A 19,801-nucleotide genomic window follows, 5' to 3' on the forward strand; every position below is an offset into this window, starting at 1 on the left:
AGCAATTAGGGGTGTAAATCGCACGGTTCATCACGATATGATATTTTATCGATGCTTTGGACAACGATATGATATTTGCCGATATCACAAAGTCTGCCACGATGTGATTTTGATTTGATTCGATACAGGGGCCTGAGATCGATATGAGATGATGTCATCTTCCCATTGGACACATAACAACAAATTGCAGAACAGAAATGGCAAAATAGGTTTTTGGTCATTTTTAAAACAGTGTCTTCGTTAAATAGCTTGTCGACCAGAGAGCACTAGAGCATCGGTACCAGACCTGAACCCGTTGAACCAGGCTGGTTCGGACAAAGGCTCACACATGATGTCGGGGTTCGGGTTGGGTTCAGTCACAGCAGTTGACATGATGCTTTCAGCTTCTTTTAGTGGAAGTGTAGTGTAAAAATAGGCAAAATTGACATTGTGCTTACAAGTTCTTTTAGTAAAAATAAGTGATATAAAGTTCTGATTTATAATAAGTGATGGGCCTACTGTCTGTGTTGGGGTTGTGTGTTCTGTTAAGTGCTGGGGTTTCTTACTTATGTGACAACGCAGAGGTTATTTGATACTTTCCAGGCGGCAGACATTCATGTAGGACTCTGCGTGACAGTGTCACAAACTCAGTGCTTTTGCTTACATTTACTGTGTCGGGCTCAAGTTGGGTTTGGATGTAAATCAAAAAGAGCGCCTTTCAAATTTAGGCTGGGCTCGGTTACTTTTCTCTTGGACTCGGTCAGGTTCAGAGAAAAACTGACATACTTAAATCATCATTAGGCACTGCACAGCAGATTTCATTGCACGGCTATGTGCAAATGAGAATAAAGACAATTTATTCTGTTCTAAATCAAGTATGGTTTGAGCTATAGTGATTTTAGATCTTGATGAGATAATGACCAAATGTGGAGATTGTACAGTGCCACTTCGCCTCATCCATCTCTGTCTATTCCTAGTGTAGACAAAGATAGAAGAGCTCATCATCTTTAATCGTGTGGTATTATGTGGAGTTGGGCTTTACTAGAGATGAGAATAGCGCAGAAGTGCACTTTAGTTAATAGTTAAAAGGGTTAGTGGAATGTGTTGCTCACAATACTGGAAAAAAAAATAATCTCACGAGAGTGAGAGTCTAAGCACAAGAGGAAATGATTACCAGAGTGCTAGAAGTGAAAATGTCAGGTGATATTTGGGAAATTGCAGCTGAGTGAGAAGACAGTTTAACCGTCTGCCTCTCGTTCTTTACTTTCTCTTTTTGTTGAAGCTCTGCAAAGTCTTTATTTGCTTTGTTGTCTCAGTGTCTCTGTGAGCCGTCTGCACATTCAGTCCACTCCATCTTACAGAGTGGGTTATACAGAATAATGAAGGCCTGATAGGCAGTTGTTTGGAGTCTGTGTCAGACTGACACTGAACAAAAATTGATCTCATATTGAATGACCGCAAAATGTCAGACTGCAAGTGGTTTCAGTAGCAGGGATGGTAACATATAGGTATTTGAAGGTCATTAATAGTGCCTGGCCATTGGAAATGGGTCACGAGATCAATAGCAACAGACACTACTTCTATTTTTATATCTGTTTTAATATTAAGTGTGTTGCTTTAAGTACTCTGTGTCTAATGCCCTTCATTAGAGTGAGTTTTAATCCTCTGTAACCAAACAGATCAACGTCTATTCCAGTTTGAGTTTTTCCAGTTTAGCTTTTATTATGTTGAGAGGTTTTGTGTGCTGATCTGTTAACACTCGAAGTCTAGTCACACCATGTGACGGACAGTCTACCTTGCACTAATCAGGTGGGGATATTTAATGGTGTTGGTCCTTAAGCCTATCAACTCAAACTGTGGCTTTGCTCTGCCGTGAACGACAAACGGGGAGAGAGTAGTCGTGGATGAAGGACAGAGAAAAGGGTGGTGAGAATATGAGGAGTTGTTTCTGTGGGTGGTTAGTGCTTTTTTTTCTAGCAGGAAGACACAGCAACAGATGTCCCAACTTCCCTGCTGTGCTGCGAGGGATACTCATGTCTGACCACATACTGTAGATCTGACTCTATATGAGAAGCTACCCAAGGCTGTCCTACGGGTTTAAGAGGCTGACTGTATAATTACAGTACCACTGGTTTAAGTCCAGCTGGGGACCTTTTGTTACACACATTTTCTAATCTCTCTCCCCTCATTTCCAGTTTAATCTCTAATAGCCGCTATAAGAATACAGGCACCCTGTGTCAGGGTGTCAGAATAACCTTTTTGTGGTATTTCAGTTAAACACAGCCTGGATTGCTCATTGTTTTGAATGATCAGTTAGATCCTTTCTCTGTTTGCCTTCATTTGAAAGTATGACAGTAGAGACAGATGGGATGATGACGAGTGAAAAGGGGACTTAGCCGACTAGAATTATGCTGGAACGTCACACTGAACGTTTCTTGGTAAACCTCTTAAATCTTTCAACCACCAGAACGCTGAACCCATTGGATCTTCAGGTGTAGCTGTGGGCAGCGGTTCTGTCCCTTGAGGAAGCTGGTGTGCAGTCAGTGATTTCACGACTATACCTTCACCTTGCTCCTGTAAAACAAAACTTTTGTTTTGTTGCAACAGAAACTATCACGCTTCCTGTTTAGTATCAAAGTTGTAATGAAGTGTATTTGATTAGTTTGAGTCTGACTGCTCTTAACAATGGTTTCCTTCACTAGGGTTTGATAAGTGGCTCAGCACTCTTCCATTTCCCCTGAGATGTAACTGCTTTCCCCGACATCTAGTGGGGGAATCTAGGCTAATACTGCTCCATATTGAATCTGTCTCCCTGCCCCCGGAGAGCAAACGCACTTTTATCAGCCTCTATTGTGCCAAGATTCCCCTCCCCTCCCATGGTCTTTTAGAGTTTTTTTTGTCCAAAGTTATTTTACAGATGTGCGTTGGCCTTTATGGCTAAAACGGGTCCCTTTTCTTAGAGAATGTCACTTTTTTCCCAGAGAAAACTCATCTGTGTGAACACAATACAGCAGTGCTGACATTTTCAAGGTTATGATATAGCTGCATCATTAAAATTGGGGAAAAAAGAGAGCACACAAGGTGACACACATACAGTACTGTATGGTCCCATATATGCATTGAAAGACGTTTAAAACTTTTAACCAAATAGACACATTATCTGTACAAATGTCACACTATTAAAGCTGCATTACATCATTGTGAATTTTGCACAAAACCTGTCTGCAAGACACAAATCCCTGCTATAATGTTAGCTGGTCTTTTTAGAGCGTTTTAGCATTATAACACCCTGTAATGTCTGTGGACGGTGTAAGTACCACATTAATCTGGGGAAGCAGCTTTTCCTTTTCTCATTACAAAACTGAGACAAAGACAAACAGTTACTTTTTTAAGACGTCTGAAACCATATTTATGACTCAGATGCAACATATTAACATATTAACATATGAGTGGAAACTAGATTTTTCCATGAAGAGATTTTCATGCAGATTGCAGAGTGCTGGTAATGTTATTTGCATATTGCTTCTCAGAGTACTTATAATTATCCATGTCTCTAAAGTTTTCTCATTGCAATTTCTTTACTGATTACCCAAAACTGCAACCTTTTCATCAGCGTACTAGCTTGACAGCATATTCTTAGTGTTATTTTGTTGTATACTCTTCAACTTGTTTGTTGTATACTGACAACTTGTGTTTCTACTTCTTATTGCAGTAGTACAAGACATATTCTGATGATAATTTGTTAGATGTTTTTCTATTTCCACGATGCATGCAAATCTCAAGATCTTCATTTCACTGAATTTCCTCTCGCAACCTTTTTTGCATGTCTATTCTTTAGACAGAAACAAAATAGCACCACACAGTTCCTCATTATTTACACGGGCACAAATTTAGAGTTTGCGACCAACCTCCTGACCCCTTGACGTTTGTTCCTAGGCTGCTGGGTAGCTGGTGTGTGCGTGTATTTATAGAGCAGGTTTAACACCATAGATCCACTGCACTTCTTTTCACAGAGGTAGGAGCGGCCGTAGCATTCTCACAGTAGCTAGCGCCTCTGCAATCGATATCCACCTCTCTCTCATCTCCAGCTTAATGTATGGAGCTGCTGCTTGCATATATGCTGCCAACTCTACTCCGAACCCAGTGTTTGTACTTTGAGCGGAAATTGTAGGTACTGTTGCAAAACTTATCACAGAAAATCACACACCGATGCAAACACCACAAAACAATACAATGTTAAGAAAAGATTGATTTAAGGCTTGTGTGTGTGTATTCATGCCTGCATGTGCTGCATATAACTTGCAGTACATGTACGAGGCAGTGGCGCATATGTCCTTGCCACAATCTACATTTGTTTGTAAAGCTGTATCTGAGAGGCAGGCCCAGCACAAGGACTTGGTCCAGTCCCTGAAAAATGATTGGCACTGTGACCGCCCCATGTCAAATGCTGATAATCTGCAGTTTCAAGGGATAAGCTGTGGTGTCTGTGTTGAGTTTAAAGCTGGGTTGTTGTAGGTTTACATCGTTTTGTTACATTGAGTGTTTTATTATGAAAGATGTGATGCTGAGAGGCTTGATTACGTCATGGTTTTAACGTCAGCCTGTTAAAGCCCTCTTTGGAGGGTCATCATGATGCTCTGTGCCGACTCTGTCAGATTGGCTCTAATTTTTGGCATCTGCCCTCTGATGTTTTCATGTAATGGCATTTGGTTTAGTACAGACAAATCAGATAGTAACTATTGATTTGCTTTAGACAAAACCCAACTCATCATTGTATTTATGAGGCTGTGTACTGTTTGTTGTCTCTGGGTTCCTAATGGAGTGGTCAGGTGAGGGGAGAAAGTGACACTGTGTTGGATTACACTAAAAGGAAACTTGTGACAGTCAGGCCTAGCTGTCTTTGCCAAGCCACTCCAAGAAAGCAAGCTTTGCCTTAACCTTTTTGAAAGACCTCAGGTTTCAGAGCGTGGATGGTTTCCGTGACATGGGATCTCGGTCTTAAAGTGATATCCTACCTCAAATCTATGTGGGTATATACAGACACCACCCCCTGGATAACAAAGGTGACCGTAATACTGTTTTTGCTTCGACTTTTAACAATAATAGTGGCCATGGTTACAGTGGTTTCCAGCAGTGTCCAGGTACCATACAGGAAACCAGTATTGAAACCTCTTTAACCACTGCTGCAGCATTCATTTCTCTGTGCTCCTTCCCGTCAGTGTTTGTTTCTATCCGCTCCTAGCATTTCCTCCCTGCTTCCGCTCTTTTGTGCTTAGATAAACACGTCTTGGTTTGATCTCTATACTGAATTCAAAGAGATGAAATTGACATCGATCTTCCCATCGGACTCCCAGCATGGGAGCAAACAAGTGTGTATTTTTTTTCTAAAGTGACAGAGAATTCCTTTAATACCAGGTGATGATGGTTTTGTTGTTGCAGCACTGATTACATTATCCACTGGTTTTGACATTGAAGCAGTTTTTTTTAAGTAATTGATCAGTGTCCTCTTCTTATCATGCCGATAATTTCCACACACAGCCCACATACACAACACAGCTGGCTATTTTTAAAATGGCTGGTCCACTAACATTTGTGTAAACCAGGGACACGATGAGCGTTGGTTCAGTGGTTTTTCATCTACATCCTATTTTGATGCACCGATTCAAATATGTGCTGTGCATTTGTTTGTTTTTATACGCTAACATTGCTGTGCTCACCATATGTGGCTGGACTTGTGGCTGATCTGACTGGGTTCACAGCTTTTTTCCCACCCCGGGTTCGATGCAGGTCAGACACTTCCAGACTTTGGCAAAAAGGCATTTATATTAGGGATGGAAACTTAATTTAATGATACTGATGTTAAATCTTATTTAACTGACTCCCAGGAGAGAGAAGAAGAGAAAAGGGCATGAGAGAGCAAGTGAGTGGAGATAATTAAAACTAAAATCTGTTTAGTATATCCTCCATTTTTCCTATGTGTCCTGTATAAAACAGGGATTAAGACACCCTCTCCACTCCTTGCAGTACATAACTCTTACCAGGCTCTTTTGCACTTGTGCTTTAGGTCGGTAACATTTAATGAGAAACCTGGTAATCACCACCTAATTTAAAAATCCGGCCACCCAGAACCACACTTATGAAGACAAATTGCCATTTCACAGTTAATATGTTGGTAATTATTATGAAGAATGTTGGGCTCTTTATCAAGTGGATGTCTTAACATCAGTAGACCTTAAGTTAAGCAACATCATTTCTAATAATTGGGCTTTGTCAGAGCAAAAAGGTACAGACGTTTCTAATAAAAGCTGTTATGAAAGTAGCGTACAGCGGCGCATTATCTATAATTAACATACACCTTCAGAAGCATATTTCCAAAGCAAGCCATTTTACCAGAGTGACAATAAAGATGTCTTTTACTTCACTGGAAGTGAAGCTGCACAGGGCAAACACACACACAGTTAAATGTAGAAGACACTACTGGACAGCTGTTTTCTTCTACAGTGCAGTTTGCAGCTTAAGCTAATCAAGCAGTTAGCAGTTAATCATCAGTATGACAAGCAGCCATGTGTTCCCCTGTGTTGTTGGATCCCGTAGATCAGTTGCTTATCAGTTTTATTTTGACAACCCAGAGCTAAACCCAAAGGCACAGGCAACGGGCCCCTAGAGTAGGAGGCCATGTGATGAGCACTAATTGGTCGGTAAGGCATTTGAGTGCACTTGAGGGTAAGCGTCCTTAGACCCAGTACCATTCCTGTGAAGTCTAATCTGCTAAGAACAGCGAGTGCTCACTTTGTGTTACTGTGTCTCATGCTTCTGATTTCTCTGCCTTCACGCAGGGAAAATGATTAAGTTTATGGTCTGTTTGTCTGTTTGCCCTGGCTTACCATGACAAACAATCCGAGCGTACCTAGGGGCGCTTGTAAATATCAGCCTCCATTATCCACTCGGATTAGAATCTCAGATCTGGGAGCAGATGAAGGACTTTGCCTGATAATCAGTTAACTGAAAATAGACAGACAGACACTGACTTCATAATTTGCTTTTGACAACTGTCTGCCATCACAGCGGAGACCTGTGTACCCTGCTTCAGCCTTTCTGAAGAAAACATTAAGCCAAGTGGGCATGCATTAATAGAGATGGAAGAGGGGGTGGCTGCTAATAAGATGCCTGACTTTTGATGGGCTTTTGATGAAAAAAAACAAACTGTCAAGGCTTGTTTGTTTTCCATTGCACACACTGAATTTATTGAGCTTTCATTGTTTGAGGTCTTTTGTGTTTGAGCATTGGCTTTTAGAGATTATGAGTGAAATGCACACAAATAAAAGGTACAAGTGAGGAGTGATGACCACACACCCTGTAGGAAAATAGGTAAAGAAAACAAAACTGTGAACATGTTGGACAGGTAAAACATGGACAAAAAAATAACATTTTGACTAATCCTGCTGAAGGAGCTGAATGATCTAAAGGAGCAATCTGAATAGTTATGTGCTGAGTTTCAAACAGTGTAGATGGTCAGATGTCGATGATGTGCAAGGAATCTGGGATCAATAAAATCTAATACCAGAAGAAATATCAGCCAGTTGTTATCACATATCAGTTTTGCCTCACTTTCTAGCAGCTACAATTATTTCAGTCAGAGCACCTAATTCTAGCCTCAACTAATTATTCACTCCCTTCCTATTGTTTCCCTTAATTAAACCAGAGACACAACTATAAATCAAGTGGGCAGGATTTGGCCTGGACCCCTCCTCTGAGTCAGTCTTGGCTCTCTGCTGGGAAAGTTGGCGAGCTCACAGCGTTCTTATGTAAATGTTACTAAGTTGTAATGCTTACAGAGCGCCGGTTACACAATACGCATGTGGCAATATTTCACCAATTCATAACTATATAGTTTTCAATTGCAGGGCTAGTATGCCTGATTATTCCCTCTGCTGTGTTTTGGCCCAGTTGCTTGAAGTGACGAGTAGGAAGTGCAAGACTTTTGCAAAGCCACAAGCTAGTGGCGAGTAGCTTCTGCATGTCTGGTTCTGTGTGTTATCAAATAAATTTTTCAAATGTTATTTTTGTGGGCACACGTTGTTGGACACAGTGCATGTCATGTGGTGAATGCAACTCATAATCTTGCAGCCACCACTTCAACGTGGCAGTAGCTTATTTTATTTCACTGTGAGTCGGTCTTGAGAACAGATACTTAAACTTCTGGTCTGAATGAGAAAATGTAGGACAGCTCGGAGTGTGTATTAGAACGTGGTGTAGTTCTGGAGTCCTTCCATATAAACCATGCCACATTCTGGGTCACAGTGTCTTCCTTCACATCTCACTCCTTGTACATTTTGTTATTCTTGTGCCATATATTTGCATGTCTCACAAATCCCTCTTTTGTGTACAATTAAATGGATACATGAATAGAAATTAGCGATGTTTGATTATTTTGAGGATGCCGTGTCCCTCTGAGACGATCTTTAAGCGACTCCTTCCCTCCTTCTTGTTCACGTCTTTCTGTTTTCCTCTAGTTGCTGTCTATGTTTGGCTCCCATCTCCTCTGCACTGCCTACCCCCTTTGTCTTTGCCCCTCAAGCGCTGTCGGCTCAGGGATTCTCTCTCAGTTCACTTCTTATTTAGGTTAGACCGTGCTCAAGTGTTATGGCTTCCTCCGTTGCTCAGCGATGGCATTTAAAGGCATAGATTCCACCTTTGTTGCCCAACTTTCGACACTTGTTGGAGTGTCAGTAATTAGCTGAGGGGTTATCCACCAAGATCCATGCCAAATCCTTTTTCTGAGCTGATGATTACTAAGTTATTCTGCTCTCATTACTTTTTGCAGCTTTTATAAAGTTACTGAAAACCTTGGTGAAGTCAGGATATCTGTCTTTTTTAGTTGGTGAAGTTCTCCTACCTGTGAAATAGTAACAATCCAACAAAAATATCCACGTTATTATGATCCTGGTGAAAATATAGTGGACATTTCACAGACAAACCTCTTCTGAGCAAATGTGTGTTTTCTGGTGCGACATGAAATTGTTTGGGGTTGAGCGATTACAGTAATGGTGCATGTGACTCTGCATCTGTACAGAATCATATTAATGTATTTGTTGTATATTAGGCGGTATGTGTGTGCGCATGCTTGCCGCTGTTTAAATTGATGTGTGTGTTGTTTTGGTTTTTGGATTTGTGGCTTATCACACATCCCAGCTGTTGGAGAATGCATTGTTCTTTGCGCGGGCAGGATTAAGAGGCATTTCAAGGAAAAACAAAAGTCGGACCCAGAATGGGGTGTTGCAAATGACATTTTACGCTGTTAACATTACAGTATATCAAGTACACCTAATTAGAATGACGGTCGTAGTTCAAATTAAAAACGATAAGTGGGGTTTCTTCGAAGCAGGAGTGAGATTCCTTCAGTCTTCCTGGATTGATATCCGATTAGGGTGTGTATTTGTCAAGTGTAAGACTAGTAGTCGTCCATTTTTATGAGAGTGTGTGTTATATGTGTTTGAGTATGGTTAACTGCTGCTGTGTGTCTATTGACTTAGTTAACACGTACACTGAATGGAATCCGGTTTCTCTCCATGAAAAAGCTTTGAGCTATACTGTTTCTTTCAGTTACCTTTTTATTGGATTGGATCTGCAGTAAACTGCTTGAGCTGGAGAGTACTATACCTGCAACTGAATGACAGTGGTGTGCGTGTGCAGATGGCAAACAGGCATGTACATTCGGCCTGGAGGGATGTTGGCAGCTCCCTCAGGGTTGGGACTGGGTGAAGTGGGGCTCCGCCCTCCTCTCACAGTGGTGCGACCAGGAGGAGCATGGGAAGGAGAGACACCATGAGTGAGCCAGTTAGTCAGTTTGTACTGAGTGATTTAAAGTGAAACCTTACTCTTACTTTTGTATCTCTGCAGGTGAGACAGGCTGCTCCAACAAAGGCATCTGGATGCTGTGTCTCCTGCGGCTCAGGTGAAAGGTAAGCTGAGCTCTCACCTGTTGGTCCGCTCTTTAATGTCTTAATAATGCATATGTTGGTTAAAGAGGCTGGCTATCTTGTTTTAGCTTCACTTAATCAAATGGTTTGTGTGAGCCATTCATATGTTACAGTCCAAGGATAAGGGTTAATTTGTGAACCTGTTTTCTCTCAGGCGTCAGTCTACTTTCAAAATTTGACACAAATGCGAGTACATTTTTACCCAGTGTTGCCGGGAGGGAGAGCTCACGTTTTGAGCAGAGTGGAGAATTAGGGCATGTCTCTTAAGGTGTGAAATAGATGTAGTTTCTGTTTAAATGCCAGATTTTTATTACATTTTAAGTCTACTTGCTTTCTGCAGCTGTTCGATCACTTTTGCGACTTCTGCATTTCAGAGTCAGCAGTTGTGTGTCAGAGTAGCGAGGCTGGAGCACAGTGCAGCATTGAAGGAAAAGAAACTGTTTGACAGAACTGAGATCAGCAGCTTACAGGGTGTGTCAGATTCATTTGGGTTAGAGGGAGTAAATGTTTGGGGTTGCACAAGGACAGTTGGCTACAGAATAATACTTCAGAGAGATACACAAAGCCCGAAAACAGGCAGTTTGCCTGGAGTACATGGTGATCTTTCATACAGTGGTAAAGGAGGTTTAATGACTAGCTTCTTTTTTAGCCTCCCATCCTTAGTACACTGTGTATTTTGGGCTCTCCTGGAAACATATGTTAACCAGTGTCTTTATGCATGTTGGTTAGATGTATAAACAGTAACTACAGGAAGTCAGCTGTTCAGCACATCTGTCTATTGGGTTTAAAGATGGAAACCAGGTGTTCTGATTCCACTTACTCAAATGAATTTAGTCCTCTTACTCTAAAGAAGTTTCTTTTGGTGTAGTGAAATCACATCGATGCTGTCTCTGCTTTCGGTATCCGTCACTTGGATATATTACTTTGCTTTTCCATACAGCCCTTAGATGGTAGCAGACTGTGAAGTGGCAGTTGTGAAAAAACACCACTTGCCTGCTCATATCAGACAGGAAGCGTTTGGATTCAGCCGTTCCCAAGCTGTTTGTCTTGGCATGTGTTCGCAGCACGAAGCGCACGAGATTTAACAGCAAATTACACATTAACCAGGAAAAATGTCTCAACCTCCCGTATCCTGCAGGTCACACCCAGGCTACTGTAGCCTCGTTTTTTTTCATCTGCCTTAAAAGCCACGCACAAAATTAGACTTTCAGATTTACAACAGTGTTAAGGTAATGTGTTTCCTCCACATGCATTGAAGAGTGGTGGTCCACCACAGGAGGAACATTACCATCACAGCTACAGTAGATAAAATGGCAACATGAATATTGTGGTCTAGGTAACACAGAAATGGAAAGAAGAAAAGCAAAAAACACAAACAGAAATAAGGCCCAGTGCATAGCAGTAGCCCTTTAATTATGATCAGGTAACTAAATACAAACAACAGTGCTCCAATCATTTATAGCACTTTAACCAAAACAAAATTTACCCCCTGCCACCAGTGCTACAAAACAATTATAGATTAAACACTGGTTATAGATACCGTATAATTTATAACTTATTCCATCTTGTGAAGGGCTCACTGAATGGGTGAAATATAGTCTTGATAAAAAATATAAAATTTGATATGTTGGTTGCAACACATTGGTCATTTTAAATACAGTTTTTGCACCAATTCCACAGTGTGCCTTGGATTATCTTTGAAGGAGACTTGCATTTTATATTTTTTATCAAGACAATATTTCACCCAAGCAATGAGCCCCTCACAAGGTGGATTACAAGATGAAGAGAGCGTGCCTGAAGTTTCCAAAGAGCACCTGTATGTGATCACTATAAAGACCCAACAGCGCTTCCACTCCACTGGCTTCACCTTACAGTTTGTGTTTCTGTCAGCTGACTAACTGACTACATAGTACTCTTATCTATTCTGTGTTCCACCAGTAAGGCTTGCCTTGTGCGCACAATGTAGTCTCCATAACCTCTGGCTTTGTTCATTTCATTGAGCCTATACGAACAGTTTGAAGTTAGTAATGCTTACACAAACTGGTTTACACAAGTGGAAAAATGTCTCTCCACCAACTCACCTTAAAACTTGTATGCGTTCTCTGTGTTTTTTAGAATGGAAGAGCTACTGCTAGGTATAGTATAACAAATTACTGGATGTAGCATACTATAACATTTATGATTTTAAGACTCAGTGAGAGGAATAGGATGGGACAATGCTATGCTTATAACGTAAATTATCTTAGGTGTATATATTTTACCTAACGTTAGCCTGGAGCCAGTGAAAGACTAGTCATACATTCAGGGCCTGGCCTTGTTAGAATGAATCTAAAGGAAAAGTAGGTCCAAATTGGTTTTCAGGCAGAATAAATTAGGGGGACTGCTGTGCTAGTAATGCTGAATAGCATCTGCACTGGGTATTTTCAGAAAATGGAGTACCCAGCAGTCTCTTTTGATCAGCAAAGTGTCATTGAATGAGTTCAACACTGAGGGAGCCAGTGTGAAATTTTAACCCTGTGTGTAAGTGACAGTGGAAACCAATCAGGACTTCTGATTCTCTCTGAGACAGACACCAAAAGTAACAAACTACTATTGAAGTATAAATCTCCTTTTTATTATGGCCACAATAAAAGTGTATGTAGTTGAGAGCTCAAACCTTGGAAAATTAAACTGAAACCTTTTCCATGACTGGATACCACTGAGGGACAGTGTGTAAAAAATATTTTACGTGATTATGTTGAACTGAACCTTAAAGGGGATCGAGAAGGTTCTGGGTTTGAACCCTCAAGCCAGCAGGGGCCTTTTAGTCTAGAGTTTACATGTTCTCCCTGTGCGCCCTGGGGTTTTTCAGGGGTCTTAGAGCCATCTCGATATCTCCAAGTCTCTCATAGGTGTGAATGTGAGCATGAATAGTTGTCACTATGTGTCAGCTCTTTGATTGACCTATAACCTATTCGGGGTAGACGCCAACTCTCCCCCATTTTCAGCTGGGATCAGCCCCCACAACCCTTCAAAGGATGAGCGGGTATAGCTAATGATCCTTAGCTATAAGTGGCATCCTTTTTTATGCACATGCACTCCAGTGACTTGAGTATATGATTAGCACTCTAGCTCGGATAAGCCTGTGTATCTGCCAGTGAAAAGCCTGCAAGCTGCTGCCAGCTTTAAGCATAAAACTGTCCATCATTGTGGGATTGACGAAGAGACAGAAAGAGGGCAGGTGGTAGACCAGAAAGAGGGAGGATGGAAAGGCTGTGGGAAGTGTTGATCCGTTGACCTAAACCTTCATCAGTACAGGTAAACAGGAAAGGAAGAAGTGAAAGTGGGGAAAGGTGATAAGCTCAAACAGGCATCAGCCATCATGGCATCAATTGTGTAAATTTCACTCAAAAAATCAAATAACTTAAAAAATAATAAACCTGCAACCCTAACCTTTTGAACCTTGTCTGTTTTTGCAGTTTTTCCTCCCTTTGTTGACAAGCTCATAGCAGTCTTCACCACATAGACTGTTCATGGGCAGATCGCCCAGGTATATTAACTGCCGCCCAAGTGTATTTGGCAACCAATTTTAACATTTCATACTTTTTTATCGGTCTGAGAGAAAGACACCATCTGCGATTGGTTAACTAGTGGCCATTCTGTAGGAAAAACTGAAAACCTTAGCTAGACATGTTGGCGATATGTAATCAGGAACACCATAATATGACATGTTAGCATGTGGTACTAATCCTGGCAGTTCTAGTGTTGATGAAACAGTTCACGCATTTTCATTAATAATTTCAGAGCAGCACTGGTTGTTGTTCAGTCATTAGATCTATAGGAGAAGTCTAGCCTCTTTACATTATGTTAATTTAGCTCATTGGCTGCCTTGTGACACGACTATCAAGTGACTGTTTGGACAGAGGGTAGAATTTGCACAATTAGCAGGTTGACCCAATTACTTCCCATTCAGTGTTTTACAAATCATGAGCAAGTCTTGTTGTGGCAGTATCCATTCATCTCTGGTGTGAGAGCACCCAGCAGGCCAAGACCAGGAGTGGTCAGCCAACTTTCCTCTTTTTTTTTTTTTTGTAAGAGTTTATTTTTTTCCCAGATATGAGAGGCTTGGAGTTTGGTGAGAGGTGGTGTGAAGTTGGCTTGATCCACCTCTTTCACCGCCCCTTGCTGGGAAGAAGAAGAGTTGGAAGAGTCCCGTGCTGAGATCAGAGGTGGGAGAGGAGGGTAGCAGCTCAAGCGCCTCACCCACTATCTCAGTTTCTCTATAGATGGATCCAACTGATGCGGTTGGATTCATTTAAAATGGCTGCTTGTCAACTGGCTGCAAAACATTCTCTACAATTTAATCTGATTCATCGCTTTACTTCTTGTGTTTTTGACATCCACGTTTATTTTCTGTAGACTGAAAATGCACTGAAAATACAGACAATAGCTGTATCTAGCCAGCATTCACCAACCTTGTGTGCTTAATATGCCTGTGTAGGTGTACGATTACTCAGATTGTGACTCATTCCAACGCTCAGTGGGACCTCTCGTCTTTCCTCCACTTAGTTCATTCATATAGTTCCATAGCTTCAGGAGAGGCCAAAGTTTTTGCCCAAGCTTAATACTTCTTATAGGTTTTGCACCACAGTTTCGCTGGCAAAGCAGTTTTATATTTATAGCCACAGCGTTTTCTATTCAGTTTTTAAAAATATGCAGTCAGCATTTGGGCTAACAACCAGCTCATGAGCTGACGGGGAGGTAGAGGCAGCAGGTTTGTTTTTCCCCAAACAGAGTTGCTGTTGCAGAAGTAATGACGATCTGACAAATGTTCTTAACGTTGCCATTTAAAACGCTCTAATAAAATGTTACTTCAGGAAATATATTGGCAGTAATTTATTCGTCTTTGGCAACTTGCCATTGATTAAATGGTATTTTACAGTCTGAGGAGTCTGTAATGGGATCCTACCCTCTGCTCTTTGCTTAAGCATCATTAATTATAGTCATTTATCCGACACCTTGTCATCTACCATCCCTTGCCTAATGACCCTCCTTCTGTCCAGTCACGATAGGCAGCCTCCAGGTCTCTGCTGCCAGACATCTTCCTCCCAGCTCCTCACACCTCCTGTCTCTCCTGCAGACAGACAGAAGAGCCCCTGCCCTCACTACACTCACTCCCCTGAGGACCACACTTCGCCCTGCCTCTAGCCTCTGCTGGCTTAATTAGACGCAGGCTCATTTACTGCTTCTTTTCTCTTTCTACACAACCTCCGCAGCCTATTATTTCCCTTTCCTGCCACAGAGGTTTTCTGCTCTATAAAAAGACCTTGTCATAATGTAACAGGGGTCTTTTAAATCGCTGCAGTGACTTGAAGTAGAGCAGAAGGAACAATGTAATTTGCATCGCCCTTATATATAATTCAAAGTGCAGCGTGATAATTAAAAGTGGTCGATGCATTGCTTTTTCACGCCTTGACTTTTTCAGTGTTGGGAATGAAAATGTGAGCGTGGCATTTAGAACTGAGGGGAGGGTAGATATGACACCAAGGTGCCTTAGCATTTGTTGATGCTGTCAAACTTTTAGAGAAGCTTTCTCATAAATAAACTGCTATTTTGGTGCATAAGTGCTGTGGGCAGTTTCAATTTAAAATAGAAAATTGAATGAAATGAGCTCTCAATTTCGATCATCAAAATCAAAAGCAGGATTGGCGATTCTCCTTGTATTTTTTTCCTCTCCATCCCCGCCTACTTGCACGTGTACTAAAGAAAAAACTGAAAGACACTTAAAAGGTGACACAGGTAGTTTACCAGTAGCCTGTGGTGGCAGTTACAGCTACATCTCTTCTGTGCATGGAGATAATCAAGTGACTGGTACCAGAGGTAACTCTGACAGTGATGGAGATGTTGGGTTTATTTTCCTCTTCATCTTCAATATAAATGACAGTTGTGCAGGGCATAAAACCAATGATCTGCACAGATGTGATAACATGGTAAGCCCTCGGTGCTAAAATAATAAGTTTAAAAAAATATAATCAGATCGTGACCTTAAAATTGACAGTCAGATTGAATGGGGTAATCATGACACCCCTAATGAGCGCAATCTTGTGTTACAAGGACATATAGTCTACTTTCCTGTTTATGTAACCATGGAAAGCATTCTCACGACACCTCTTCTCCTATAGCAACATGCTGCTGTGCTCTCATACACATAATGGAAACAGAGGTTGGCCTTGTAAATACAAAATAAATTGCTGTTGAGTCTTGCTTCTTCCTTTTTGCGGTTTGGGCTGAAGTGACATGCTGAAGGGCACTTTAAAATAAATTGGACGGAGAGAACTTTACCTCTGTACCTCTCCCAATCAGATTTTCACAGCCAGACAGGAGATTCTGATCATCGGCTTTGATGTTATCAGACCCAATTTCCTTAGTTAGTCCTGCCTCTTTGAGCTATCATTTTCTATGTTGCTTTTCAAGTATTGTCTTCACCGTCCACTACTTTTTTTGTTCTATCTCACATGTGATAGGAAGAGAATTTAAGGTGCTTGAGCCGGTCCTACAGACTTTGTATAATAACGGTTGAGTAAACATACGTATAAATAAAAGTGCCAGCGTGACGTTCGTAGGCATCACAGCACACTAAACAGGTAGCATTGCAAAATGCAGCGGAGGAATATGTACTCAAGGAGCTAAAACTTGCAAAAACACTGATGTGTGTGGTTACGAAGGCTCTTAGTGTTTTTTATTACACAATTCTTAATAACATCATTAAATATTATGGCATGTTTTTGGATAACCAGCAATTTTTATTTTATAACTACCGGGCCTACTTAATTTATTTCATATTAACTTAAACACCACAAAGAGGAATTCTTAGATGATGATGACTTTATTTATCACCAGAAAAATCAGTAAAAGGCTTAAATGATAGCTGCAGCTCACCATGTTTCTTGACACCAACCCAAATGTAACACCAATCCTCTGGCATGTTCTGCATGTGGGAATCTGTGTGCAGATGCTGATTTTCATGCATCATGTACTGTCAGACTTGTTTCTGTGTCGGGTTCATTCCACTGACGCTGTAATGATCTTTAATGGTGTTGAACTGGCCCTGTGCAATGAGTGCCAATGATGTACTAAGAGAAAGAACAGCCTGAAAACGAAAGCAATGGAGGGATGTGTCGGTGCAAGTCAAAGTCATGGCTGCAGCCTCTCAACGAACATTATTAAAGTCTTCTGATACTTATGATTGCTCAGGGAGTGTCTCGCTCTCTCTCTGCCTGTACATGTGCGTCTGCGTTTGACACATTTGTATGTAAACAAATGGGCCATGCTTGGCACCGCTGCATTCATCAGCTCAGCCTGGCTAGGCCTGCCCAAGGCTGGTTCTCACACACAGCCCTCGCTGGCCTCCATCCAACCATATAGACAGCCAGCTGGCTTGGTCTGTCTACCAGGTCAAACATGGTTCCAGTGCTTGGAGCAAAGGATTGGTGAATCATGGAGGTTTAAGGAAAGAGAACATGACTGATTCATCAAAATAGTTAATGAAAATGTTTCTAGGTTGAGCTAACTCAGCTTGACTATTCACCAGACATGTTTGTCATATAACTTTAATTAGATATGTGTCCAGTTAAAGATCTTATTTAAAAAATAAAACTAGTTTGAGATGAGGTCTGAGGTTGGTCATACCAGCTCTCCATCTACAATTCCTTCTTGCTCCATTACTCTAACAGACTGAATAAAACTACTCCCTGACATATTTAAAATTGACTTGCTTCAAAAAATGACTGGTTCTTTTGCTCTTCAGACAAACGATAGCATTGCTTACCGAACACATTGCATTTCCTGTGACCCGGTGTTTCACCAGCATTTAATGTGAATTTGCTGCTGTAGGAAATGTTCAGTTTGGAAGAGCAGTAAACACACCGATCTACAGATAGTGAGCGTCTTATCAAAGGATGGTGTACCATGTAATACCGATGTTGTCATGTTGCTTATGAGTCGGTGTGAAAGTGTTGTAATTGTGGAAACCCTAGTAGATTCAAGATTACAAAATTGCACACTCAAACACATGGACACTAGAGGCAGAGATGAGGCACAATTTGTTTTGGATCTGTTCTTGTGTTTTGATGTAGCCATATCTCTGGCTCTGTTGGTTAATCTGGCACCCTGACGTTTCACCTTCAGCCTGGGCCAGGATCTGAGCTCATTTCCCACCCTCTTGTAGGGAAACTTCAGTCTCACTTTCAGGCTATGTTTACTTTGCATTTTCCCTTCTCCCTGACAGAAACCACTGTTTCTCAGGAACCGGCTGTGTGTACGAAGGGAGGTTGTGTCTCCTGCTAGTCTAACCTGAATCACAGGGAACAGTGGACGCACTCTGCCCAAATGACATATCCTTAATCAGCCCCTCTCCTTCCCCTCCCATCAGAGCTGGGCAAGAAGTCTAAACTCAAGTCGCAAGATGTACAATTGTTGACATTACAGCAGCATCAAGGAGGGCCATGCTGGGTAGAACAGGGTGGAGATTGCGGTTACAGTGGTGTAGGGAAGGTCTGCCATGGCTATGAACCACCGCAGTCCCCACACAACAAAGGCGGTTTCCTATTTTAAGTAAGATCAATTGGGAAGTCTGGCTGGAAGGCATTTTCTCCATGTGAGTTCCTTAAAATACACCTGCAACCCCCGCCAGACTCAGAATAGAACAACTAAACCACACATCCTCCCACCGTGTGTCACTAAATTAGCCTCCTGTGCGCCTCCTGTCTAACAGCAGACCTAGTTTTGCCTTCTTCATGTCCTCTTCCACAGTAGTTACAGTTTTTGATTTTTCATTTCTTTGTATTCAGCTAGAGATTTTAAGAGCTTGTGAATGAAAGTGTGAGGCCATTTCTTTCATTTCTTAATCAGAGAAACGGCTTAACAACTCGGAGCTGTGACCATCACATGTTTTTACACCAGTAGTTTTAATTTTCCTTCTCATTTTTGTCGTTGGAAATATAAAATTGTGTTTGGGAAGAACATTTTATGATTGCATTTCTTGGCAATAGTTGCGTATTTTACAGGATATGGCAGTAGATGCATAACTACATGGTGTTTCTGGTGCTTCTTGTACGTGAATAATGGGACGCAATTAAAAATGTAGATGTTGTGAAGATAGAAACAATGGCTGTGAGCAGTCCTGCAGCAGCAGTAGAAGAAGCAGTAGTTGAAATGAGCAAATGGAAGATGAAATGTCTGCTGCTTGTGTGTATCTGTAAGCCCACTCTCTCCATTACACCATTTACAGTATGTTGCAGTGTGCATTGTTGATGCACTTACTGTACTTGGCCACAGCCTATTGGTGTATATCTAGGTCATACGGCCATCCATTAGACCCATCGTCACTGGAGACGGGGGGTTAACAGGGTTGGGGGTGTTGAAAGGAGGACAGATGGAGTGATGGAAGGATGGATGGAGTGTCTGGACTTAATCTGAGCCATCATATTAGCAACAGCTGGCTTGGTGCTGGCTGTCAGTGGTGCGATGCTGTCACTCTCTCACACACAGGCTGAGCACATACTACAGTGTGCACATGTGTACACACTCAATGAAGAGTCATTTTGAGACAGAATTGAGATTCTGATGGTGGGTTTTGTTCTTGTGTCAAGCCTGGTGTTCTTCAATACCCACTTTCTTTTCTTATAATTTCGAGCTTTTGTGAGTTGAACTGTCTTAAGTGAGGTTGAAAATTTGAGGTAGGTGTTAAGAATATACGTTTTCCAATCATAATTAGGTATATTTTTATTATATATCTGTTCTTACTGCCTAGTGTTGGAGACTAAAAGTGTGTCGGTATGTTCTTAGATGCATTTGCATTTTTA

At 41.4% G+C, this 19,801-nt stretch overlaps 1 protein-coding gene across 1 annotated transcript in view; it reads left to right on the forward strand.

Moving 5' to 3' along the window:
* Positions 1–19,801, forward strand: part of osbpl5 (oxysterol binding protein-like 5) — a 41,766-nt gene that overhangs the window by 634 nt on the left and 21,331 nt on the right. Inside the window, exon 2 of the mRNA XM_084363526.1 lies at positions 9,880–9,941. Coding sequence (XP_084219652.1) covers positions 9,880–9,941 — 62 coding nt within the window. The remainder of the gene's footprint in view (positions 1–9,879; positions 9,942–19,801) is intronic.

This window comes from Pagrus pagrus (genome assembly GCF_965226575.1).
Source record: "Pagrus pagrus genome assembly, chromosome: 10".
NCBI classification, from domain to species: domain Eukaryota; kingdom Metazoa; phylum Chordata; class Actinopteri; order Spariformes; family Sparidae; genus Pagrus; species Pagrus pagrus.